This window comes from Malaclemys terrapin, chromosome 2, assembly GCF_027887155.1.
Source record: "Malaclemys terrapin pileata isolate rMalTer1 chromosome 2, rMalTer1.hap1, whole genome shotgun sequence".
Classification (NCBI taxonomy): Eukaryota; Metazoa; Chordata; order Testudines; family Emydidae; genus Malaclemys; species Malaclemys terrapin.
In genome coordinates, this window is record NC_071506.1 from 278,663,307 (window position 1) to 278,688,798 (window position 25,492).

General features: G+C 48.4%; 1 protein-coding gene across 2 annotated transcripts in view; it reads left to right on the forward strand.

The window, feature by feature from the left end:
• The window catches only part of ZBTB47 (zinc finger and BTB domain containing 47), a 393,046-nt gene that overhangs the window by 69,727 nt on the left and 297,827 nt on the right, over window positions 1–25,492 (forward strand). Inside the window, exons 3-6 of one of the 2 annotated variants that reach the window (XR_008443701.1) lie at window positions 7,494–7,641; window positions 9,795–9,910; window positions 13,169–13,313; window positions 13,883–15,782. Coding sequence is in view for 1 of the 2 variants with exons in the window: in XM_054016667.1 (XP_053872642.1) it covers window positions 7,494–7,641; window positions 9,795–9,910; window positions 13,169–13,313; window positions 13,883–14,238 (765 nt within the window). In the remaining variant the exon portion in view is untranslated. Of the gene's footprint in view, window positions 1–7,493; window positions 7,642–9,794; window positions 9,911–13,168; window positions 13,314–13,882; window positions 16,330–25,492 lie in introns of those variants that run through there. The other variant, XM_054016667.1, reaches the window with a different exon arrangement.

A 25,492-nucleotide genomic window follows, 5' to 3' on the forward strand; every position in this document is an offset into this window, starting at 1 on the left:
AGTGGAACAATACAAGGTGACATGCACCAATCAGAACCCAGGAAAAGTTTAATAATGCTGAATGCTGCAGCTGCATTGATTAATCAGTAAAAGTGAATTTTTAAAAAATTCTCCACCAAATCTTCTAATCCATGTTGAACTGTTTTAGATGATGCTGTCATGACTAATATATATATCCTAGACAGTCCCATGCTATCCTTCCAGTGCTTGAGTGATTTATTTTTAAATTAATCCAGCTCTGATCTTGTGTGGGTTATCCCTAAAACTATAGCTATGGGCAGTGAGGTTGGTGAAGCCACGTAAAATTCGAACTCTTGCCCTTCCATTAGCCACGTGTGAGGGATACTGAGGGATAAGGACTGGGTATAAAAGATGCAGGAAGTATAGGAATGCAGAAGGCTTCAAATAAGATAGGTTCACTCTAAGGATAAAATAACACTGCTTATAACCAACTTCTTGTGTTGCTTTTTCTGTGGGAAATAGGGAGGCACAGTACAGGCCCACCATGGTTGCGACTCTCCCACAATGGAGAAACTACATAAGAAGGAAAAAAAAAAGGTCCATAGTTATGGGTTAGGCTACGATTTAGTCATGGGTATTTCTAGTAAAAGTCATGGGCAGGTCTTGGGCAATAAACAAAACTTCACGCCCCTGACCTATCCATGACTTATACTATAAATATCCCTGACTAAATCTTGGGGAGTCACTGCTGTGGGGAGAGGTGGCACCAGCCATGACATCAGCTGCTGGGGGCTGCCGGAGTAGCAGCTGCTCCGGCCACCCTGGAAATCGCTGCTCAGGTGGTCCCCAGGGCCAGCCGCACTGCCTGAGCAGCGGCCGGTGCAGCTGGCCCTGGGGCTGCTCCAGCAGCGGCCGGTGTGGCTGGCCCCAGGGCCCCCTGAGCAGCTGGCCCCAGAGCCAGCTGCTTGGGCGACCCTGGGGTCAGCCACACTGGCCGCTGCAGAAGTCATGGCGGTCACGGAAAGTCACGGAATCCGTGACTTTCCGCCACCTCCGTGACAGACACAGAGCCCTAGTTATGGGCCACGTTCTGGTATCCTTACTCAGCCTGAAGAGTACTTTATCCCAAGCGTTCCTATTGAAGTCAGCAGGCCAGATCGTCACCTGTTGTAAGTCAGCGTAGCTCCATTGAAGTCAATAGCTACATCAGCTCCACCAGCTAAGGTTCAGCCCCATTTGCATCCACTCGTAAGAGTAAGGCACTGCTCAACATGAGTTTGAATATCAGAATCTGGTGCTAAGGTCCTGAGCCTGAACTTAAAGCAGAATTTAAACTCCTGTGTACTGAATGAATTACACACCAAAAAACCCTACATTGAAATATTACGGTTGCAATCTCCATCATTCAGAAATGTCAGAATTAAGGTTGTCTGTGCAACCTTAATTCAGCCCCTTGCATGTATGCATTATGGTACAATCTTTTTAGATGATCAGATACTGTTTTTTTCCACAGGACCCTTGCCTCATTCAGTGCACAGGATAGTTATTCAGTATTTGGTTTTCTCCTCATAGTTCAGTGTGCACCCCTGTGTTATTTTACTGCACACTATTCAAACCCTGCTATGAAGATGGAGTCATTAATGCCCTTATGGGCTTTTCTGTGGCCCGCATCATTGTCTATCCAAGTGCTGCACAGACAGTATCCAGTCTATCTTCACATCACCCGGGGAGGTGCAGGGATGGTATTATCCTCATTTTACAGAAGAGGCACTGAGGCACAGAGAGATTAAGGTTAAAAGTTTTCAGTGATTTGGGGCAACCAGTTTGAGGCAGCTAGGACCTGATTTTTCAGAGTACTTTGCATTAAATAGCAATTTATGTGTTCAGGGCACAGCTCCCATTGACTTCACTGGCAACCATGAGTGCTCAACACGTCTGCAGATCTGACCCCAGGGTCTCAAGATGGCACCCAGAAAATGAGGACACACAATTAGTGACTGCCTGTGAAAAGTTTGATTGACGTGATTTGTCCAGCATCACATAGGCACTGTGCAGCAGAAGCAGGGATAGAATCCAGTTTCCAGGCAGCATTCAACTGCCTTAATATTGTAACCATGGGTGTGTCTACACTGCAACACCCGTTGCTGGCCCATGTCAGCTGACTCGGGCTCACAGGGGTTGGGCGGCGAGGCTGTAAAATTGCAGTGTAGACGTTTGGGCTCTTACGAGAGGGGTGGGTCCCAGAGCCCAGACTCCAGCCTGAACTGAAATGTCCACACAGCAATTTTTAGTCCCACAGCGTGAGCCCTGAGCGTGAGTCAGCTGACACGGGTCAGCAATGGCCATGCTGCGGGTCTTTTGTTCCAGTGTAGACGTACTCAACAAGGCAGGAGTCCCGAAGAAAAAATGGTAGGTCATCATGTAATTAAAGATTGTATCATAATGTATATGCACAAGGGAACAGAATTAAACTTGTATAGACTACCTTAATTCTGGCATTTCCTAACTTTTGAGTACTGGACTTCAACCAAAATTGCAACTTTTCCAAGAATTTTCAGGCAAATATTTTGATTGGTTTGAATTTAAACTAATCTATTTTATAAATCTACATACAAATCATTGTGCCTGTGAAGGATTTTTGCCTGGTACTGTTTTCTTGTACAGTTGAGCCCCCACCCCCCCCACCCCCCCTTTTTTTTTTTAAGTCTTAGTGCAAATCTATAGAAGTTTTTTGTGCATTTTTGTGGTAAAATAAGTATTATGAGCGAATTTATGTTCTTTCTGCGTCTGACAATGATGCTAAGCTTGTACGGCAGTGAGATGTTCAGTTCTTTGATCTGTGCATTGAGGGAATAGCATTGTGGAATATGAAGAGTGCTGTGACATTGTGCCAACTTGGGGAAAGTACAAGTATCTAACCTGAAGGAGATTAGAGAGTAGGGCTGGTTGAAAACACATGGATGACCATTTTTTTTAACACGAAATGGCTTTCTGAATAATACGAATGTGCTGAACGGTGCTCAGAGCATAACTGGGATTGTGTAGTTAATGAGGTGGTTCTCTGTGGGATGTCCAGAAGCTGCAGAAGTTGGAAGGTGTGTAGTGAATGAAGAAGGGGACTGCAGGAAGAGAAAGGAGGGTCTCGTAGCTAAGGCAAATGCTACCCTGAAGAATTGGAATCAGTCCCTGCCTCTGCCACCGAGTTACTACATGATGCTGGGCAAGTCACTTAAACCAAACTTCCCAGGTGGCCATTGTGTCTTCTTTAGTTCTTTCTTTCTGGGTTGTCCGAACTTCAGACACCTGGGGTGTGACTTGCTGAAGTGCTGAGCACTCCCAGTCTGAAGTCAGTGGGAGTTTTGCTTTGAACATATAAAGCGCTAGCTCAGGGGTTGGCAACCTTTCAGAAGCGGTGTGCCGAGTCTTCATTTATTCACTCTAATTTATGGTGTCGCGTGCCGGTCAGACATTTTAACCTTTTTAGAAGGTCTCTTTCTAGAAGTCTATAATATAGAACTAAACTCTTGTTGTATGTAAAGTAAATAAGGTTTCAAAATGTTTAAGAAGCTTCATTTAAAATTAAATTAAAATGCAGAGTGGCCAGGACCCGGGCAGTGTGAGTGCCACTGAAAATCAGCTCGAGTGCCATCTTCGGCCATAGGTTGCCTACCTCTGCGCTAGCTAATGCCGGGGAAGGAAAGCTCTTTCTCCAGAAGGGTTGAGCTCTGCGTTGTAGCCAGAGCGCTGAATGCTGAAGACAAGGCTTGAAAGCACTCTGGTAACGTGCAGCTCCTGGGAGAGAGATGAGGAACTGAAGCAGCAGACACATCTGATCCCATCCCTGAATGGATCCCACAACACTTTACACACATGGCTAACTGATGTCGAGCAAGGCTAGGTAGCGATTTGGGCAGGCAAGGGAGAACAGTTTTCCCTCCACACTGAGAATGCAAATAAACTGGGATTGACAGAATAAAATGGCCAAAAGTGGAGTTAAGCCCGGATGCTAGATTTAACACATCGGTGATTAACAAAGTGCCCGGGGTCTTCAGTGACCACATATGTTTGATTTTACAAGCCCCATCCAAATTACAGCATGCGCTGCAGGGCAGTGCCCCCTTTTCTGGGGCTTTGATTCAACACCAGGCTTACCTTGGTGAGTCAGTAATTTGTCCCGTCTTTCAGCAGTCTCCAGACCTTGGGGGTTTCCCATCCAAATGCTGGCCAAGTCCAACCCCGTTTAGCTTCTGTTCTCCCCAGCCTTGGCGGCCAGAGGTGGCGTGGCGGCGGAGCGGAAGCCTACTGACCTGGCACCATGAGAAGCAGACAGTGGGTTAATCCCTGCGGTTCTGCCCGTGCTGTGAGCTGTGCTCCTTAAATGGGTCTTGAAACCAAATTTGCTGTCAGTCTCTTCAGGGAATGTGACAGATACAAACTTAGGGACGTGGTGGGGGTGGGGATTAGCAAAAAGAGAGGGACTTGGGAGGCCAATAAAAGATAACTGCTGCCTGTGAAATGTGAATTGGTGCTGTGTCCCTGTGTCTCATTGCTTCTGGGTAAGCACAGCTCAGGGAGTATAGCAAGTGGCACTATCCTGTCTCTGACTCCTTCACGGTAAAGATTGTTCAGGACGCTGGGATGCTTGATCATCCGAAGTCAGCGATTCCTGAGCAATCCTGTGACTTGCCTATTCCAAGGGGCAGCTCTTTCCCCCCGGAAAGTGATCGCCTGGAAGTGGAGCAGAGAGAGCTAGAGCCAGATTATGGCTTTGCGAGCCACTGGCTGTTGGCTAGGGCTAGTAGGAAAACGCAGGTAGTTCTTGAGCAGGGTGGAGCAAGGTGATATGCTTTAGTGCCTCTAGGGGGCAGCACCTTGAGCAGCTGATGTGGTGGGGCAGCTCGCATCTTGGCTCTTCCCTGCGTCCTGCTCCCATTCATCCCTTACCCTAGGCCCCGCAAGAGGCTTTTGAGCAGCAACAGATCTGCAAGAGACAGAGGTGCTGCAGGGAGTGGTGTGGTAATCCAACAGGGGCACTCTTCCCTGGGCGGTTGGTGCTGAGCCAGCGCCCAAGCCTGGCAGGAGAGGGCATTGTGCTGAGAGAGGCCCTCTTCTGAATGTGACCTAAAACTGAAGCTGTGGCCAACTGGCCATTAACGATCCCATGGCAGCTTTTTGGTCAGATTCCCCTGGGATAACTATATCCAGCCTCCGTAAATCCCTCCTGCAGTGACAAGTGGGATCAGTATTCTGGTGTTATACTGTGTTAAACTCCCCGCCCCCCAGAGAAGGCTGCAATTCAGTGAAGGGACAAAGCGCTCCCTGTGTGTACTGTAGCAATGAGTGGAGCTTGAAGCGGTTCGACTCCCCTGCTCGTTCTTGCTCTCAGTGATGCTCATTCACACTGTCATTCCCCTTCGCGGTGATGGCTCCCAGTGAGAGCGTCAGGGGAGCGGTGAAGGTGAAGCCTCGCTCATGGTGCCTGACAGGTCAGTTCCAGCCAAGCCCCGGAGCTAATGAAATCTGGGGCTGCATAGCTTGCTCCTGCAGGAGGACTGTAACCTGTAGGGCAGCGTGTGGTAAGTGGCAGATTTAGGACTTTGTGGGGTTCTTCGTGATCTGGTGCTAGCTGGAAAGACAGTGAAGGAAACCTGGGCATGCGCTGGGCTCTGATTGCGAGGCTATAGGCGGTTATGCCATGTGAGCGTTATTAGTTACGTTACGGTAGTGCCCTGGAACCCCAGTCAAGGAGCAGGGCCCGCATTGTGTTAGGTGCTGTACAGGCAGGTAACACAGACAGTCCCTGCCCCAGAGACCCCATGGTCTTGGCGATTCTGCGCCCAGCCGATGCTGATGTCTGGCTGGACTCCTTTGGGATGGCTGCTGCTTTCGTGCTAGGCCTCAGCCAGTGTGGGAGCGGGTATGGCCTCGGGGGGAATACAAGGAGCTTGCATGCAGCGGCAGACGAGCACTGGCTGAACACATTGCATGCTGGGATACCACCATCCCCAGCTGGCAGGCAGCCCAGGGAATCTAGTGCCCAAGGACAAGGCGGTCCTGGCGCAGGCCCCACACTGTAGTGTAGCTAGCAGCTGGGAGGGCGTCTCCAGGCTCTCTCCGCCCTGTGCCTCCCCCCTCCCTAGAGCATGTACAGCCAGGGAAGAAACTGGCACTAGCCTGAAGCTAACGAGAGAGAGAGGCTGAGCCAGGCCAGTCTAGGAGGGGGAAGCGAAGCTCCAGGGGATACAAGCTCAGAAGGATCCTAATCAATCCTGCAAACACCACTGGGTTTTGGGTCGATCCCTCCAGCGTTGCTGATGGTTTGAAGAGACGCAGCCTATGGCTTTCGTTCCGAACGACACCCCAGGCTTGCTGGGGTCTAGGATATCCAGCCTCCTACCCACGTGCCGCTGCTTAGTCCGTTCACCGTAACTCTGTTTGCCTCTCGGCTTGCTAAAGTAAAGATGGTAGCGTCCTCTGCCCAGGGGAGGAAAGAGAGGATCTGCACAACAGCAGATGCCCAGCCTCACCGCCACACATGTCCCACTGCCTGGGATCCAGCCCTCATGCATCAGAACTGCAGTGGATCTACAGCACAGGCCCTCAGCAGCCAGCACCTAGGGTGAGAGCAGCCAGCACTGCACCCTATAAACTAGGGCGGGTCAAGAATTTTCCCTCAAAACTTTGGTGACAGCAAAGTGGATATTCCGCTCAAGCTGAACGAGTACCTTGGGGCTTTTCGACCAAAGGTCACCATTTTCTGTGAGAAAATTTCAAGAAACTCATTTGTTTTCATTTTTGGCAAAATGTTCCAGGCGCGGGATTATCCCATTTCCCGACCTGCTCTGCTACAACCATGTGGTCCCCATTGGGGTAGCCAGCTCTGTTGTCTGGTGCAGAAGGGCTGGGGTGGGGCGTTGGTGTCTCCGTCTCCATGCACTCTCCTTCTCCTTTGGAGCATGGTTGATCTTGTAGAACTCAAGTGGGCAAGAGGAGTTTTAGGAGTGCACAGGGGAGCAGCATAGAGTGAAAAAATTCTGTCTGGACTAGGGTGACCAGATGTTAAGGGGAAAATATCGGGACTGCCGTAGGGGGAGCGGTTTTTTTTTTTTTTACACTCACCCATCTGGGAGTTCGGCAGCAATTTGGCAGAGAGCCCTTCAGTCGCGGACGGTCTTTGGTGGTATTTTGGCAGCGGGTAATAAACCTTGCCGCCAAAGACAGAAGCACCGTCCGCCACTGAAGGACTCTCCGCCGAATTGCCGCCGAAGACCAGGAAACAAAATATCGGGACAAATGGTGTCTCGACCGTACTCTGGACAGGATGCGGGACAAACTCCTCAAAATCGGGACAGTCCCGATTTTATCGGGACGTCTGATCACCCTAGTGTGGACCCCCTATCATACCCACCCACTGTAAGGTGACAGTTTGTCCCATGATGCTACGTTTAATTTTGTAAGCTGGGGACCCTTCCCTGTATATTTCCCCCTCTGGCGTATTTCAGCCACTGTCTTATTCTTCTCTTCCCTTGCAGTGTGTGACGTGCGGGAAAGCGTTTAAGAAACTCTGGTCTCTGCACGAACACAATAAAATTGTCCATGGCTACGCGGAGAAGAAGTTCTCCTGTGAAATCTGCGAGAAGAAATTCTACACCATGGCACATGTGCGGAAACACATGGTTGGTGAGTGCATGGGTGTTTGTGCTGGGGCTACGGGGGCATCACGCTTAGTGGAGATGCAGTTTAACTCTATCCCTAGACTGCGCTGAAGAGGTTTCCCACATATCTCTTAAAAAACTGAAATTAGAGCTGGTCAAATGACAGATTTTTCAGTTCATTGGCAGTTCTGGAAAATGGGGAAAAATAGGTTCCAGTTGAATTAAATGTTTTATTAGACAAAATCAAACCATTTCAATTCTGACCATTTTTAATGTTTTTGAAATTTTTAAATAAAATTCCTTTCAAGCCAAAAAATTGAAACAGTTTGTTTAACAAATGTCTAAACAAAATGTTTTCATTTTTCTGAATTGCTTTCAAATGAACAATTCAGCGAAACTAACATGTGAATTCATGAAACGTTTGGGTGTTGTCAAACCTGCATTTTTGCTTGGGAAAAAAAAGATTGGCCGAAAAATTTCACCCTAAATGAAATGTATGTTTTCTCCGGAACTAGTTTATGGAGGAGATGGGAGATGGACGCTTTAGAGACAATGCTGTTTTCCTTTTGCTAATAAAGTTCCTTGTTGAGCGTTAAAAGAAAGCGACTCTTATGGTGAGTCTTTACCATTGGCAGGTTGTCGTTGTCACACTTTCAGGGTAACTGCACCTGTATTTTCCCTCTGAGATCCAGTTCAGGAGTGCCCAGTCTGGTCTCTGGCCTCCAGCCATCACCTGTCTCTGGGTAGAAACCCTTGTCCCACTCCCTTCTGACCGGCGGTTTATGGCTGCACAGCTCCCTGCCACACCCTATGGTATCTCCAGCAGCCCTGACAGACACCTAGCCCCCTGCTCTTTAGTTTCTCTCCAAAGACAATGACAAGTTTTTTTTACCGGTGACCACACAGCTCTTCCAAAGGTCCTGTCCCTTTGCTGAATCAAAAGGAAGCCTATTTAAACTCAACCTTTTATACCCGAAGTCTTGCTTTGTCTCCCAGCCTCCTGAAAACGGGTAAAATCAGTCGCTCCCCCAGTGCCCCAGGAGCTCAAGCTTCAAAGACTGGGAATCTACATAGCCAGCCTTGAGATTTTGCATAAATCACCCTCTGGTAATTCCATATTCCGCAGGAAACCAACTCAACAAGCCAAGAACACTCAAATACACGTCACCCGTATTGGTGCAGAGGGCTATGAATAGTCTACAGCTCATACTGTTTGGTCCGTCTCAAAAGAATGGCTTTTTGAGGTTTTCCTGATTTAAACATAAAATACAATATGCCCGCCCCAAAGATGGTGCGTATAGTTGCAATATCTGTCACAGGTCTCAAGTGGCTTGTGACAGAATTTAAGTGTGGGTCTGCTCAGAAAAGGGACTATATAAAAATGACCCTTTCTTTTCAATGGCTTTCCATCAGAGTCAGAGGAAACTGCGGCAGGTCGAGCTTTTGGTGCTTGTTAGCCCTGCAGAACCAACACAGCTATGGGAGGGTGTGCTAGGGTCTCTTCCTCCTTGTGCATGATCGACAGGATTGTTAATTAAGTTACATGGTCAGAGGCTGCTCTTTAGTTATTGAGGACAGTGGGGCTTGAAAGGCGTAAGAGCAGGCAACATGTGGCCTGCTGGTTATATGCATGAGAAGGAAAGACTCCAGCTGGACTCTGAGATCCCAGGATGAGTTTGCAGGGCTGTTGGTTAGGGAAAAGCCTCTCTTTACTGAGCAAGTTTCACCTGGATTTATTGAAAGACGGTAGTTCCTACTCTTTATTAAAGAGAAACAAAATAGGAGACAGCACAATTTTTTGTTTCAAAATATTAAAAAGAGGATGATAAATACAAAAGTTCAGAGAATGCACTGGCGGCTAGGCAGCGCGGCCAATGAGTGACGAGAGGTGTGTGTATTGTTTCATAAAAGTTATCGCTGTTTATTTAAAATCACTTCATGCCATTTGCCCCATCTTTCCCGAGCTAGCTCAGCTGTTAATCTAACACAGACGTTAAGTAGCTCCATTTCTCATTCATTCCCATGGCAGCCCTCTGAGGTACAAAGCCCGGATCGCCTTACTTTGGCGTGTCAGCGATGGGCTCCGTCTGGAGGGAGCGCCGGGGCGTTCTCGCTATTACGGTCACTTTGTATCACCTTCCCCTTCGAGTCTTATTGCCTTTTTGTCTTCATTTGTAGCTCACACCAAGGATATGCCATTCACATGTGAGACGTGTGGGAAGTCGTTCAAACGCAGCATGTCCCTGAAAGTCCATTCTCTTCAGCACTCCGGGGAAAAGCCTTTTAAATGTGAGGTAAGAGAAGAAATTCTGCAGACACGCCCGCCACAAAAAAAATCCCTCCCCCCACACCTTCAACATGGTGAGTCACCTGCTTTCTGCTTGGGACTTCCAGTCTCAAATTAGCACACACTCATGCCCGGCCCCCACCACAAGCTCATCTGCATCTGAACCCTTTTGTGCTAATTGCTTCCATTTCTTGTAACCCAGAGGATCTTTCTGTCATCCAAGCCTTGACATGTGCTTTACAAAGGTTAATTTAGCCTTCCATAAGGCCCTTAGTAAGGAGATAATACCTAACGAACCAGCTAGTCATCACCAGGGATCCTAGTTTTCCGTGATAAAACCTTCCCTCCCCCCCCCCCCAAATTCTGTAATTAAAAAGAATCCATACATATCCAGGTTTTCCCGCGCTTGAAATGAAATCTGATGGCCTGAGCCCCGCCCCATCAGAGTCTCTGTAAAAATGCAAATTCCATGTTTTTCCGCAGCAAACGGATTTCGAGGATCCCTGCTCATCACTAGTGTGAGTGTTCATCAGTGCCCCCTTTTGGGTGTAATTTGAATAGCCAACAGTCTCCTCCTAGCCCAGGTAAGCTGTGCTTCTGGAGCAGAGCTCTGTCCCCCGTGGTCTCTGTGGATGGCCGCTCTTGCCACCAGTAGCCATAGCGGGCAGCAGACTAGTTACATTAGTACTGTGCTCATTTTGCAGGCAGGGAAACTGAGGTCTTAGAGATTCTGACTTGCCCAGACTCTCATGAGTAAATAGCCAGGTTCGGGAAGGAGCCCAGGAGTCCTAGCGCTCAGTACTACATCTTATCCACAACCCCATTACTTCTGTCTGCTACCAGCTTTCACTCATTGTCCTGCGGAGCAAGTTAAGGGCTTAAGCCAACCTGTAACTATCGGGGGTCAGGAAGAAACTGTCCCAAGGAGCAGGTTATCCCATAAAGTACCTATCTGAACCACCCTCTGAAGCAGCTGGTGCTGGTCACTGTTGGAGACAGGATACTGGACTAGATGGACCATGAGTCTGATCCAGCGCGGCAATTCCTGTGTTTCGTGGAGGAAAGCAGCGGGATGGTTTGGGGACTGGCATTGAGATAGAGGTTTACACCTCCCAGGTCACCAATCCACAACCGCTGGCTCTTTTATGAGGGATCTCAGCCCAGTTCTTATTGGACAGGCATCCATGCCACAAAATCAGCACCGCAACTGGCTCTAGTTGCTACCCTCAGTGAATATAGAGTATTTAGATTTTCAGAAAGCCTTTGACAAGGTCCCTGACCAAAGGCTCTTAAGCAAAGTAAGCAGGCATGGGATAAGAGGGAAGGTCCTCTCATGGATTGGTAACTGGTTAAAAGATAGGAAACAAAGGGTAAGAATAAATGGTCAGTTTTCAGAATGGAAAGAGGTAAATAATGGTGTCCCCTAGGGGTCTGTTCTGGGACCAGTCCTGTTCAATACACCTCTACCCCGATATAGCTCTTTATGCTTAACAATCTGCTCCACCTTATACTTAACTGTGACGCTCTGAGTACGTTTCCCAGACCCGAAGAAGAGCTCTGTGGAGATTGAAAGCATGTCTCTCTCACCAACAGATGTTGGGCCAATAAAAGATATGACCTCACCCACCTTCTCTGTCTCTCACTTCAAGGTAGATACAGTGCAGTCCATGCCATGGACAGCATTGAGGTCTCTCTAGGACGAGACCCAATATCTGTGCTTCCATCTGCACCACTCAGACACTAACAATCCCATGATTCTTTTCATAAGAGGAGGATTTTGATCTGTTGTCCTTGGGCAATATGTGTCCCCTTCCCATTGCTGGCATCATGCATCTGGGAGCTGGCTCTTGCCAATCACCCTGGCCTAGAGTACAGTAGCTTGGTACCAATCCAGATCCTCAGATGGTGTAAATCAGCATAACTCTATAGAAGTCAATGGGGCTAGGCTGATTCACAGCAGCTGGAGTTGGCCCATAGTGTGTAAAGTGTTCCTGGATCTTCTGGGATGCAGTGAACAATGTTATCATTAGAGGGGGGGTCAACATTTTTCCATCAGAAAATGCTCTTTTGTCAACGTGGAAATGTTTCCTGGGATTTTGATGAAATTCACAATGCAAAAGTTTCCAAACAATTTGTGTACGTGTTCTTGTTTCCGTAACTTTATATTTTTATATTATAATCATGTTATTGTTACGTATGTTCAATAATAATTTTGACATTATTGAAACATTTTGTTTTGATGTTTCCAAATCAAACCCTTTTGGAATTTCTGTTCCATAAAATATTCGACTTTTCGTCCTGAGGTGGGTTGAAATGTTGAACTTTCGTCTGGGATAGAAATTCTGTTTCCTGACCAGCTCTAATCCTGACCTACTATTAATGCGCTTACTCTGCAACTTTATGATGTGAATATAGTATGAAAAAAAATGGCGTGATAGTTTTTCAGCAAATTCCTGAGGCAAAGTGTATCAATTTAATTCTTTGCTTTTATTTTGTTTATTTTATTTTTGTTGTTTAGAGCTCAAGAAATGTTTTTTAACTAGTCCTGCAGATTAAAATACTTTTAGAATTGGTGATGAGTTGGTAAGTAGTTGTTCTAGTGAAAAGGATGTAAAGTGCTAGGTTACCTGTTGAATGTTCCCCCGTCACCGCCCTGGACTGCTTGTCCTCTCAGCCATTTACTGTCTGCACACCCACCACCTCTTCCTCTCCTGTAAGAGAAGACTTGGTGTGCGCTTCAGATAACAACTTTGTTCTGTGAGGCACCATGTAGGACACTGAAGATAAAATCAGTTTTTCCTAAATTAGACAAGCTTTTAGTTCAGCCCAAGAGGGATTTTTTCTGGGAAGCTGGAGCTCTTTCAGGATTTAGTGCAATATGCATGGCTGAATTATTATTTGACCTATTAATCCTCAAGTCTTTAGGAGAGGTCTTAATAAAAACCGAGCAAGGGCTTAATAAAAGTTGAGTAAAGGCATTAGGGTTTGGCCCCTAATCATAAGCCTAGTTATTTGGAATGTCTCATGATAACATTGAGTTCATATCTAGGAGTCATTATTCTGCCGCTGACTCCTTGTGAACCTTGGGCAAGTCACTTAACCTCTCAGAGCCTCAGTTTTCCCTCTGTAAAACAGAGTTCGCTATCCATGACTGAGCTTGAACGAGCGAGAGACTGCTGCAGCTGAAAACCCTCTCTGCTCCTGTTCTGGGCTACTGCTGTTCAGCCACCTGCCTTTGTCTCTCACTTCATCCTCTCCCTTCCAGAACTGCAACGAGCGATTCCAGTACAAGTACCAGCTGCGCTCTCACATGAGCATCCACATCGGACACAAGCAGTTCATGTGCCAGTGGTGCGGGAAGGACTTCAACATGAAACAGTATTTCGATGAGCACATGAAAACGCACACGGGTGAGAATTCTCCCGACATCCAGTTTCCTCACCCCCAGCTACCAGGCATCGGGGGCACCCTGCTTTAGCTTCTGCCTCCCCCGAGAACCTCTGGGGATGTGGAGCAGGGAATATCTCTGCTGCTCCCCTTCCGCCCCCCATTCTGGTGTGTCGGGGCAGGTTCTGTTCTGCGACGGGCTGTTCATTGGTGCCTGGATAATAATGGGATGGGAGCATTAGCGATGCCTAGGAGCTATAGCTGATGAGAAGTATAGCCCTGCTGCTCCATTGAAGGGCTGGGTGATTGTGAGCTGGCCCAGTGCAAATCTGGCTCGAGGTGGGAGATGGAGTTTGGGATTACTGGTCCCCACCCTATTGAGGGGAGGAATTCACCTCCAAGCCGGGGAAGGAGCTCCCCAGTCTGGACTCTGTTGGTGAGCTGGGAATGGCATTGATGGGTTTGGAAGGAACTCCAGCACTCCTGAGCTAAATGGGGGAGGCTATGGGTGGGGAGGGCCAAGCCGGCGAGATGGGCACCCCCGAGCAGCGGTGGGAGCGGTCCCTAAACCAGCCATCCCCTCGTCCCCCAGGTGAGAAGCCCTACATCTGCGAGATCTGCGGCAAGAGCTTCACCAGCCGCCCCAACATGAAGCGCCACCGCCGGACCCACACGGGAGAAAAGCCCTACCCCTGCGACGTGTGCGGCCAGCGTTTCCGCTTCTCCAACATGCTCAAGGCCCACAAGGAGAAGTGCTTCCGGGTCAGCAACCCCCTGGCTTCGGACACCACCAACCCCGCCAACAACGGCGGCGGCCTCTCCGCTCCCCAGGGTGCCCCCTCGCCTCACTCACTCACTTTGCCGCTGCTCCACCCTCTCCCCCCTCCTCCTCACCTACCGCCACCGCCTCCCCTGTTCCCAGCCGGGCGGGTCAATTCGAACAACTAGGCCAGCGTGCGCACGGACTGCTCTGCCACGCAGGGAGTGCCCAGTGGGCTGCTCGGTCACGTGACGCGGGGAGAAGGAGGGAAGCGGTTAATTCTCTCTCTTTTGATTTTTTTACCCTCCCTTGGTTTTATGATGAGCCCGTCAGCCTTCTGGCGAAAGGACAGGTGCTCTGGGCCACAGCAAGCTCCCAGGCAGCGTGGCGTGCTGGCGTTCAATCAGGGTGTAGACAAACGGCTCTTCTTTCCCTCCTCGTTCCATGGCTTTAGCGTTTCCCAAGCCCCGGTCAGACTCCTCCTCTCGCCTCACTAGGCATTGTTGCTGAACTGGTTTACCTCTGCCGCCTAGTGCACTATTGTATCAGGGTAATCCTTGCCACAATGTCTTCCCGCTTGCACGGGTTCCTCCATGTGCCTTGCGAGTACGTTAGACTAACGAAGGGCACAGCTCAGCTCAGCCCCATCGAGCCATTTCCACTAGTTCCTCACGGCAGACGTAAGGGGGTTTTTAGGTGTTTTTGTCTCGTGAGGCAGCACTTTTAGCTTTGCCGGTGGCTATTAGTCAGGAACTTGTCCGCGATGCATCCTGTGCAAAATGTTTAATCAGGGTTGCGCCCCTCTTTAGTATGCCACTGAAACCACCTGAAAAGACTACATGTCCCAGCATGCAGTGCTGTTCCGAATGGCTTTCTGCTGGGCGAAGGAAGGAACATAGCATGCTGGGAGCTGTAGTCTTTGCAGGCTGTGGTAAAGATAAGGGTTGCCACATTGCACACTTCGGGTCTGTGCTGCTGTCAGAGGTGTCACTGCGGCACCTGTAGATGTACCTGAGCTAGCTTTGATCTAGCTAGCTTGAAGAACATTTGCACTGAAACTGCAGTGGCATGTGCCATGCACACCCATCCAGGGTCTTGGCTACGTACTCGAACAGCTAGTCTGTACTGCCGTAGCGTCACTGCTGTTATTTGAGCTACCTAGATCAAAGCCAGCCTTTGGCATGTCTACACGTGCTGCCATCACCCCCCTCTGATTGCAGCATAGACCAGCCCTTTGGTAACCCTGCTCTAGCCACCATAATGGGTGTTTCAGCCCAAATCATCATTCTCTGGGAAAACTGCCCAAGACATGGGCACACAGAGATGCAAGGATGCACGGGAGCTAGAATCCCTGTGAGACTGGCTATTTCACACAGTGAGTCAGCTGCAGGAACAGTCACAAGGAAAGGCCGAGATGCTATGTTATTCTGTGCATGGTGGAGGGGGATTTCTAAGTGACACAGGCTACGAAAGCAAAGGATGGTAATATTTCATGGCAGCTACACAGATTAGAGGTAGTGGCTGTTATATGTAATCTAGCATATTTGTGCTTGAGCCCGTCCCTCGTCCTGAAAGGCTGGTACTGCAGGAGAGATCTTTCAATGAGTTCACCACTTCATTACAGGAATCCCCTGGTCATGGCTGAAATCCAAGCCAGGTTAGGGAGGATGAGACGTTACCACTCTCTGGCATCTCCAGTGGCCCACATGACATAGAATCATAGAATATCAGGGTTGGAAGGGACCTCAGGAGGTCATCTAGTCCAACCCCCTGCTCAAAACAGGACCAATTCCCAACTAAGTTATGAGTTAGGGGGCTGTGTATTAGTGGACAGAGACCCACGTCTCAAAACCCACCATCACAGCCTGCTCTTGTTAGCAGCCCTTGTTATGTCTTCCTTCCCAACCGGGATTCCAAACCCCCCGCCCCCTTCCCCTGCAATTTGTTAGACTAAAGCCCCAACCCAGACAGCTGGGTTTAATGAAAGGATTCACTAGCTCGATATGACTTTTTCCCCAAAGGGGCTCAGACCCATGATAAAATCCCAGCTCCGATGCTAGAAATGAGCCCCGTGTTTCTAGGAAATGGGCTGGAGCTGTGTGGGGGCTCCGGTGGTGGAGCCGGAGCATTCCCGTGGTGAGCTCTCCGTTGGTCTTTAGACGAAAAAGCAGGTTGGAAAGTCGTTCCACTCCAGCCTGAACGGCGCAGCAGGATCTAGTCCTAGGCTGGACTTCCCTGGAAGTTACTTGTCATAATAGTGCCTTACAGTTATTGAAAGTAAGCTCCCCAGTGTGTGCTCGGGAGTCTGGTTAGCCTGAAGGCTGCACGCCAGCTCCGATAACCTGCCCGTAGTACCAAGGAAGGGCAGTGGTTCGTCTCCTTTTCCTCCTTTCGTGTCTCATGTCCCCCCAGCCCTAGTACTTTACTCTCCTTTAGGAGTCCAGTTTTGCCTTCAGTCACAGCACAGTGAGCCTTTGTACAGAGGGAGTGCATTTGAGGGCTTTAGCATGGAGTTGGCTACTAGAATTCAGTGGCCCTCTAGCCAGAGGCTGCCTTATTGGTGAAGGGGCCTGGCAAGAAGGACAAGCACCTTATAAAATGTTGCAAGCCCATGTGAGCTTCAGGTCTGGCAAATTTAACTCCCTCGCCTGGCTCCGTGGTACTACTTGACTGATGTGGGGTTGTGCCACGTTACTTAGAGTTGCTATTTCAGACTAGGGAAGCCCTTTTTCATTTGCCTCTGGCGGGGGATAGCTCAGGTCACTGAAGTGCAGCAGAACAGTACCCATCCCGGCCTCTGCTGTCTGTCTGAAGTGGCATCATGTAGGTGGGCTTTTCTGTCTCTTACACTGACAACTCTCATCTTGCATTTCACTTATTAAGGTCTGTTTCACACTAGTGGAGTACAGCTTATAACCCTGATGTCATATGGCTGGCACGGGCCATGGTCAGGGAATGGCAGCTCATTTAGGCCCTGTCTAGAATGGCTTTTTTGTTACCTCCCATGGCCTAAAATGGGGCTTGCACTTATGTGACTTACCCTAGGAAAAGCCCCGTTTTGCAGCAGTGCGGTGTCTGTACTTTAGAAGGTTGCAACGGTGTAACCACACCGATGTAATTCCCCTAGTCTAGAGGCTTTCCCTAGTCCAAACAAGCCCTCAAGGCTAGATCCTTCAATACTCTAAGCACCTCCTAGGAGGCACCTTCAACTCCCATTGGTGTGTGGGGCGTGTTTTGCACTGCTCTAAGAGCTGCTCGGCACCTTGCAGAGTGGCAGAATGCAGTGCTGACTGAGGTCGTTTTATTGCCCCTTATGTATCTCCTTCTGGTCCCAATGTGTGGTGGAGCAGGATCTAGGAGAAAAGGCTATACTGAAATATATTGGCCACATTCATAGTTGGCAATGTGAGCACTGCCACTGGGATATGAAAAAGGGAAGCAGGACGGAGAAGACACACGTAGTCAGCTGAAGAAGCCCTTTCTCGTTAGCAATTTGTTCTGTTGGCTTTATAGCTTCAGTCGAGACACCTACATGTGTGGAGATTCTGAGCCACGGCTGGCTAAGGCAGAAGGTGCAACGGCGTGTCTTAATAGCCCCAACTCATCAAAGCATTTAACACATGCAGGCGGCCATCTTTATTTAACGGCCATGTGTTTAAGCCTCATTGAAGTCAACGGGATTTAACCATGTGCTTAAAGTTAAGCGTGAGCTTAAGTGCATTGCTGACTAGGGCTAGACTGCTGACTTGTGACTTTAATGACTGATCCACTTCACTCCTGCTTGGCACACCAAGTGCACGTCCAGTGCTGCCCCCCCTCCCCCACACATCTGGCACCTCCTCGTTAGAGCACCAACTGGCATTGAAAGGCACATCACTTTTCACATCCATTGACCCCTTCTCTCGCCTGTGTCAGCCGCAGCCTCGATACCGCAATCAGTTAACGTCTTGTATTGCAGATTCTGTGCTCGCAGACAGTCTGGTTCGGCTTCATGCGAAGTGAGGTGGCTGCTGAATGGGCTGCCGGTATGGCTGTGAGCACCTCAGATCAGTGGCAGATATCCCATGGGACAGGATGTCCTACTCAGCTGCTTCCACAGGTCCAGCACCCTGCATGTTATTAGGACTGTCCAGCATCTTTTAGATATCACGTGTCTGCAAGGAGACCTGATGTCTCAAGAGCTTGGCAAAGAGCTAGAGACCCTAGAGACCCTCATTTATGTCACTGGTGTGAACCCAACCCAAGTTGGTCATGACTGGAAGGTCTTACCCCCTGAGGATGGCCGACCGAAGGCCTATGCCATGGGGGGGTCTCATCCCATGTCATTAAAAGCCACCTCCATCGTTGTCCCTCTTGCCTAGCCCCTGGGGCAGACTCTACAGAGGTCATGGAAAGAAAGGGCCATGCACACCGATTTCCCCTGCCACTCCTACTCTTCCAAGTCAGGGTTGAGGCAGGTTAGCAGGGCGCCGTGAGGATAGGTAGCACTGCCCATAAGGGGCTGTTCCATGGCCAGAAAATGTCAACCTCCAGGGCTGAGAAACTAGTCCCGTTCCCCAGCACTCAATCTCCTCCCACAAACGCGCACTTCCCAGAAAGGAAAGTCATTGATTGCCTAGAATCCAATCGGAATCGCTCACTTCTCCCCCACCCTGCTGCAATTTCTCAGTGTGCCTGTCTCAGGGGCCTGTTCTTCCTCACAGACTGGGGTAAATCCAGTGGGATGCCTTCTATGTATGCAAAACGTGCATTGCATGCACAACCGGCTGGGCACAACCCCCTGGAGGACCCCATTCTGTAGAACAAAATGGCATCCTCCGGCCAGCCTGCCCTCGCATGCGCCGCACATGCAAGGTCACGGTGCATGGAGGACACTATTTTGGATTGCCTAAGATGTGCAGGTGAGTTGTTGCGTGTCTTACTAAAGCTGCCACAGCGCGCCACAAGGGGACCTGGCCGTGACCCCACTAAAGCCAGCGTTAAACACGTGTAAGCGGAAGGAGAATCCAGCCACTTGGTGATATGGGCAGACACAGGTGCATAAAGAACCCATCCACGCCTGTTTGCCCATTTGGATTCATTTTAAAATGTTGCCCAGAGAGCAGCCTGGAGACAGCAGAGCAGGGCATGCACACGAACACTTAGGGAGCCAGATCCCTGGGGCTCCAAGGCCAGGATGGAGAGACACCTCCAGGACTCCTGCGCCATCTCTGAACCCTTTTGTCTACACCCTTATTGAGTCTAAATGTGTTGATTTGGGTATTTTTGTGACCGTACCAAGAGCTGAAGCAAATGGCTCCAGAAGCGTATTGGCCCATGTTCGTCCCTGGTAGAACTCCTACAAAGCCTCTTGAGTTCGACCAGGGGAGAAATTCGGCCTGTTGTTTTCAATCTTTTTATTATTTGAATTCTTGCACCTTAACCCCTCGCATCCCTCCTTCAATGCGCCACGAGTCTGAGAGGGGCTTCATTTCCACTAGCTAACTAATGAACGTTCAGCAAACAACTCTGCACACACACACACACCCGCCCACTCCCCCAGCCTCATTTTCTTGGGTTGAACCTGCAGGGAGGGGGCGATGGTGGGGATGGTCTTTGTTTTCAATTTCCCAGGAACCTGGTAGCCCAGACCGGTTTGCCTCATAGTGTTCATAAAGCAGGGCTGGCCCCCTGGCCGACAGCCATAACGAGAACGCAGCCAGAGGGATGACAGACTGAGATGGCTGTGACGCAGTGCAATAGCTAATTGGCAACAGCTGCTGGACAACCTTGATTTTTTAACTCTTTACAGACAGACACCTTTGGTCCACATGGATGGAAGCAGCGTTCCACCACAGCCCTGCCTAGAGACACATCATCCATGAAGGGAAGGGGTGGGTAGAACCTAATAAAAGAACAACTTCAGTAGCATGGAACTTGAAGGAAACAAACTAACAGAAAAAGAAACAAGCACTTCACTTGCCTCAAACTAGTTTCTAATGCCTGACGTTTGGCTGTGTATTATTTTATGGCATTCAGTATCTGTTGCCCAAACATGCCAAGTAAAGAGTGTATCGGTGGCTCTACTAGTTGTGAACAAAATAAATGAAGCACTTTATTCTGTGTAGATACGGGGAAGGGGGTCGGGGGAGTTCAGATGCTTTCCAAAAGCATCTTAAGTAATGTTCTAGGAAATGTATTATTACTACATTTTTTTTTTAATGACCATGTGTAATCAATATATGTTTATCTTTAACTCCAAGTACGGTATCACTCTCTTTGGGATGGTCTGATGTCCGGGGAGGGTGGGAAAGCAAGGTTATCCTCTCTCATGTTGGAGGAGATCATGATGGCCATTGGAAGAGTGCCAGCATCTACCGCAGGCGCATGCCAATATGGCTCAGCTGAGAGCCACGTGGGCAAGTTGTTGGGAACCGCCAAGGGTTGCACCAAATTGCCTTAAATGGAGCAGATCGCAACTGCCCGTCACACTGGAGGGAGACCTGTGGAGAAGACCCCAGTGTGCATTTCCACCCAGGTGGTCTTTTGTTCAGATTGAGGTGCACCACCACGTTCTGGTAGCTGCTAGCTGCTCAGGAGGAATTGCGCATCTCCATGGGCTGAATTTTTGGTCACCTTTGAGACCTGATTTTGACCTCCCACCAGGGCAAATGGGGAGTAAACCCATTGACGTCAAGGGTGTCGTACTGGTGTGTGAGAGCAGAATCAGGCCCTTGGGTCTACCTCCTACCCGCACAGTAATATTCTGACTGTTATCAAAGAGGTTGCAAGAGGAAGACCTGAACCAATAAATGATCTGCCTTTTATAAAAGGAAACATTAGCTGTCATTCAAGCCCCTCGCTTTTGATCTCTTGCCCCCTTTTCAGGAAGCCCTGTGGTGGAGAGGGGCTCTGGAGGACTGGCCCATTTGGTACTTTGTGGCCCAATCCTGCTGTTCCTACATCAGAACTTCCGGGTCGGGCCCTGTAAGAATAGTGTGTAATTCTAGCTGGTGGCTTGAGAGAGAAGGAGACCTGCAAACATATTTTTCTGGGGCCTTATTGGAAGTGGCTGTTGAGTGGGACAGTGGGTGGAGTTGTACTAACGGGGCCGGCACATTGTCTTGCTGCTGAGTGGCTTCATTTTTTGTCTCCGTGTGCCGCTGTAACTGGAATCGTGTCGGAGCTGGAAAGTGAGACCAGGCAGGTTATTTAGTCTGCCCATCCAGCCAGCGAGTCAGAATGTCCCTATTTGAATAACGGCATTGGCCTTACCCAGCCTCTTGGTACCAGGAACCTAGCACCTCTGGGGAGAATGCAGATGGTGAATATTTGTTGAGACATGTTCTCAGCTGGCGATGCGAAGAAGCATTAATAATAATTCCATTAACTTATAAATATATATATGGAGATATACCTATCTCATAGAGCTGGAAGGTCATTGAGTCTAGTCCCTGCCTTCACTAGCAGGACAAGTACTGATTTTGCCCCAGATCCCTAAGTGGCCCGCCCAAGGATTGAACTCACAACCCTGGGTTTAGGAGACCAGTGCTCAAACCACTGAGCTATCCCTTCACTTCAGTGGAGCTACCTTGGCTTCCACCAGCTGAGGATCTGGCCCTCTTATCTATAAGAATTTATTTTCTTTTTGGGGGGGGTGCGGGACTGATTCCTTAGCTGAAAAGCCCTAGTCTCCTCTATGGCCCCTGGCCCTGACTCCTGGACTGAATTTAAAGAGCAAGGGAATCTGCTCGGCACTCAGTAGCAGTTTCCATTGCAGGACAGAATTACAGGGTGAGCAGATGAGGCGGCTGAAGCTGTCTTACTCAGTGATTCTCGAGCAGTGATCCAGGGACCACTGGTGAGCCAAAGAACCATGGGATGAAATATTTTGGGAACCAAGTGGTGTGGAATTGACTGGCTCTGGATGTCACTCAAAACATCTGGTTCTGATTAAATGGTCTTTGGTATCCCAATGCCAGAAAAGTGCTAGTGGGAATTAACCCTCTTCTAAGGAAAAAAGTATTGCAAAGAGATCTAGTTAATATCATGTACCAGGATTGATCTAAGCTAATAGCATGGGGAAGGGGAAGGAGATTGGCTTGACTGGTCCACAAATAGCTCTTACTAATGGAGTCTGATTCTCAGTTATCTTTTTTTTTTCTCTGCCAATTATAGCTGCGTTAAGTACTCCCCTGTTTATGTTGGAGCCTCTCACAGCTTGTGTTAATGTATACTTCAACATGTGTTTGGATCCACCACGGCATGGGGATTTCAGATGGAATTAAAGGCTTTTTTTCTGAATGGAAACAGACTCACCTGGGCTGGGAACGGCAGGAGGAAGCCAAGACTTGATGCTGCACTGGAATGCAGCTGAGACAGAGACCAAGAACGTCGGTCATTGAAAAGAGTGTATCTGTGTATGGCAGGTGGAGATATTCTCTAGACCCAACCTTGCCTTCTGGGATTAGCAGTGTGTGTGAGAGAAGGAGTGCCTGCACTATGTCTTGTCATGCTGTCTTTGACTGTAGCTTTGTGAGTTTTTGATGGTTTCTGTGTAGACCACCTGTACCACCAGAGGAAGCCTCAAGTGAACCACCACAGCCAAAAGCATGGGATGCATATTGCAGAAAGTGGCTGGGAGTTGGTTGGAATCCAGCTGTCCCAGCAGGAAACTTGGGATCCTGTGTTCTACATACACCTCTAGCCCCACTCTGGAATGGATTTGCACATGGGCTCATGTGGCAGGGTTTCTTGGAGGAGGTATGTGAAGATCTTTCAGCCCTGGCTGAAGACAATCTGTATGAGATGAAGTGGCTTGGGAGAATGTGAGGAATTTTTGGTAACACTTAGAAATTGCACCTTTTGCACAGCTGGTAAAGAAATGACCTGAGACTGCCAGTGATTCTAGAATTTGCTAGTGCTTCAATGGTTTGTCCCTGTGAATATATGTTCTTAAGCTATTTCCATGGAAAAGCCCTGTAGAATTGAATGGAGAATTCTATCTGTGCTTATAGGACTGATTAAACATAACCTTCAGGAAGGACCTCGCTGTCCATTAAAATCTATAGGATTTCCAAAGTTGTTTCTATAGACCCTACTGATATCTGCCTTAGTACATTCCATAGGACTTTCCCACAAGTGGCCCCTTAGCAGGACGTTGCTGAATGTTTTTGTGTGGTATTCAGGACTGTTCTGCTCTTTGGAGAACTAGAATAGCTGAAAGTTCCATAACGCAGAATACTCCTGACCCCCTCCGGTGTTGAACAGAGGCTGCCTCTTCCAGCTGGTGGGACATATTTAGGAAGAGAAAGTCCGCTTCGCAGCCATTGCCGTGTTCCCTTTTGTTACGTTTGAGGACCGGGAAAGTTGTTCAGTTACATCTGAGCTTTCTTGATCAGAGCCATTGAGCATCTCTCCCGGACGGCATTCCAGATTTCTAAGTATCGCCTTGGTGGGGTGGAGAAGGTGCCTTGTTTGTGCTCCAGGCTGTGGGAAAGAGTCACTGGGAGTCACGGCCCCAAGAGATTAGCATGTGAGCTGCATGCTAGGCCTCAGTTCTGTCCCGGGGACATGGATTGTGGAGGTTCTTATGAACTAAGGACCTCATCTGATGCCTGTTGAAGTCAATGGAAGTCATTCTGTTAATGTCAGTGGGCGATGGACAATGCTTGAAAGGCCTCATCCTTCAGCCATTGCTAAAGCACAGTAGTATCATCCCACTGGGCCTCGTTTGGCCACTTTTACCCTGCTCCACGCCTCGTCTCATTGGTTTCAGAGTCAGGTATCTGCATGAGCAAAGGTAGGAAAACTGGGCCATTGACTTTGATGTAGTGTTCACACTAGTAAGAACTATGCTCAGCAGTTTTCAGGAGGCCCGTGTGCAATTCCCAGCTGGGCATAGCGGGTTCCAATGTGTGACCTTTACATTGGATGCTTCCTTGCCGTGCAATCTGTTCTGGAAGCGGTCATTTGTCATGGGCACAGCGGCAGTTCTGAATGGGTAACCGAGGAGAAGGAGCTGCCTTTTCCTCCTTGGGTAACGAACCAGTACGTGCGATAAGGGTTATGTCAACAACCAAATGGGATAAGTGCAGAAAATTCTGGGTCTGCTTTGTGGAGTCACTACACTGAAATCAATGGAGTTACTCACTGGAGCTGAGAATCAAACCCACTAACTCTGGGACAGTGATGGGGGAACAATGTTGGGATGGTCTCTAATCCATTTATCATATTGGTTGGCTTGTGGGTGCTTCATGTGACTCTCCCCCACATATTACTTATGTTAACCCTTTCCTATCAGTAGAGTTGCTATTGAGGGGTACGTGTTAATTGTGACGCTAACTGGTGGTCTCTGATCATCAGTTTGTATATAGACAGCATCACAGTGATGGTTCGCATGTATGTGTAACCTCCAACATAAGGAGCTAAATATATATTTATATCTTATCACCAACAGACTGGTTTTGAGAGCCCAGCAATAAAAATGAGTGGTTGTGTCCAAATCCCCCCACAGCTGCAGGTGCTATTCTGCTATCCCAGGAAATGATTGATTGATTGATTTTTATGCTATGCACAGGAATTTTTCTTTCCTGCCAGGAAGCTATTGTATATGTGAAGTTTCTTCTCTGGTTAGCTTTGGAAGTCTTCTGTGTCCTCTATGGAAAAGTCCTGTAGAATTTAATAGAAATTAACCTTTCTGTAAATTTTATTGTTAACCATCCTGTAACGTTTTAAAAGACCCAGTCAGCTTGGGTTTGTTTGTTTTTTAATTTGTTTTAAAAATGTTTGTTTTTCTGATTGATTTTCCTTTAAGTAGACTGTCGGGTAATGTTTTAAGGATGTCCTTAGAAGAAAATCAGGGAGCAGATGCTGATACACTTACACATGCTGAGTATAGGGTGACCAGATGTGCTGATTTTATAGGGACAGTCCTGATTTTTGGGTCTTTTTCTTATATAGGCTCCTATTGCCCCCTACCCCCTGTCCTGATTTTTCACATTTGCTGTCTGGTCACCCTAGCTGAGTAGTATCTTATTCCATAGGTAGCCCCACTGATTTCAAAGAGATTATATCTGGACTGAGATACTCAGTGTTGCCAACTCTTGTGGTTTTTATCATGAACCTCGTGATATTTGTTTGTTTTTTTGTTTTGTTTTTAAAGTCTTTTATCCCACTGTCATGATTGTGAGAATCTTCCTCTTGCTTCTAATGTATTTGTAGAACGTTTTCTTGTTACCCTTTCAGTCATCACGGGAAAGGAGGGCTTTAAGAAGATAATGAGTTAGTTTTGCAGATGTTTATGGGGAGCTCCTCCCAAGCATGAGGGCAGCATAAAAGAAAGTGTGAAAGTGCTTGTTTGAAATACAACACGTAGCCAATGGAGGATGACATGGGCCTATCAGAGGTGGGAGCTGACCTATTGATACTGAATCAGAGATAGTAGATTAGGTGTTACCTATA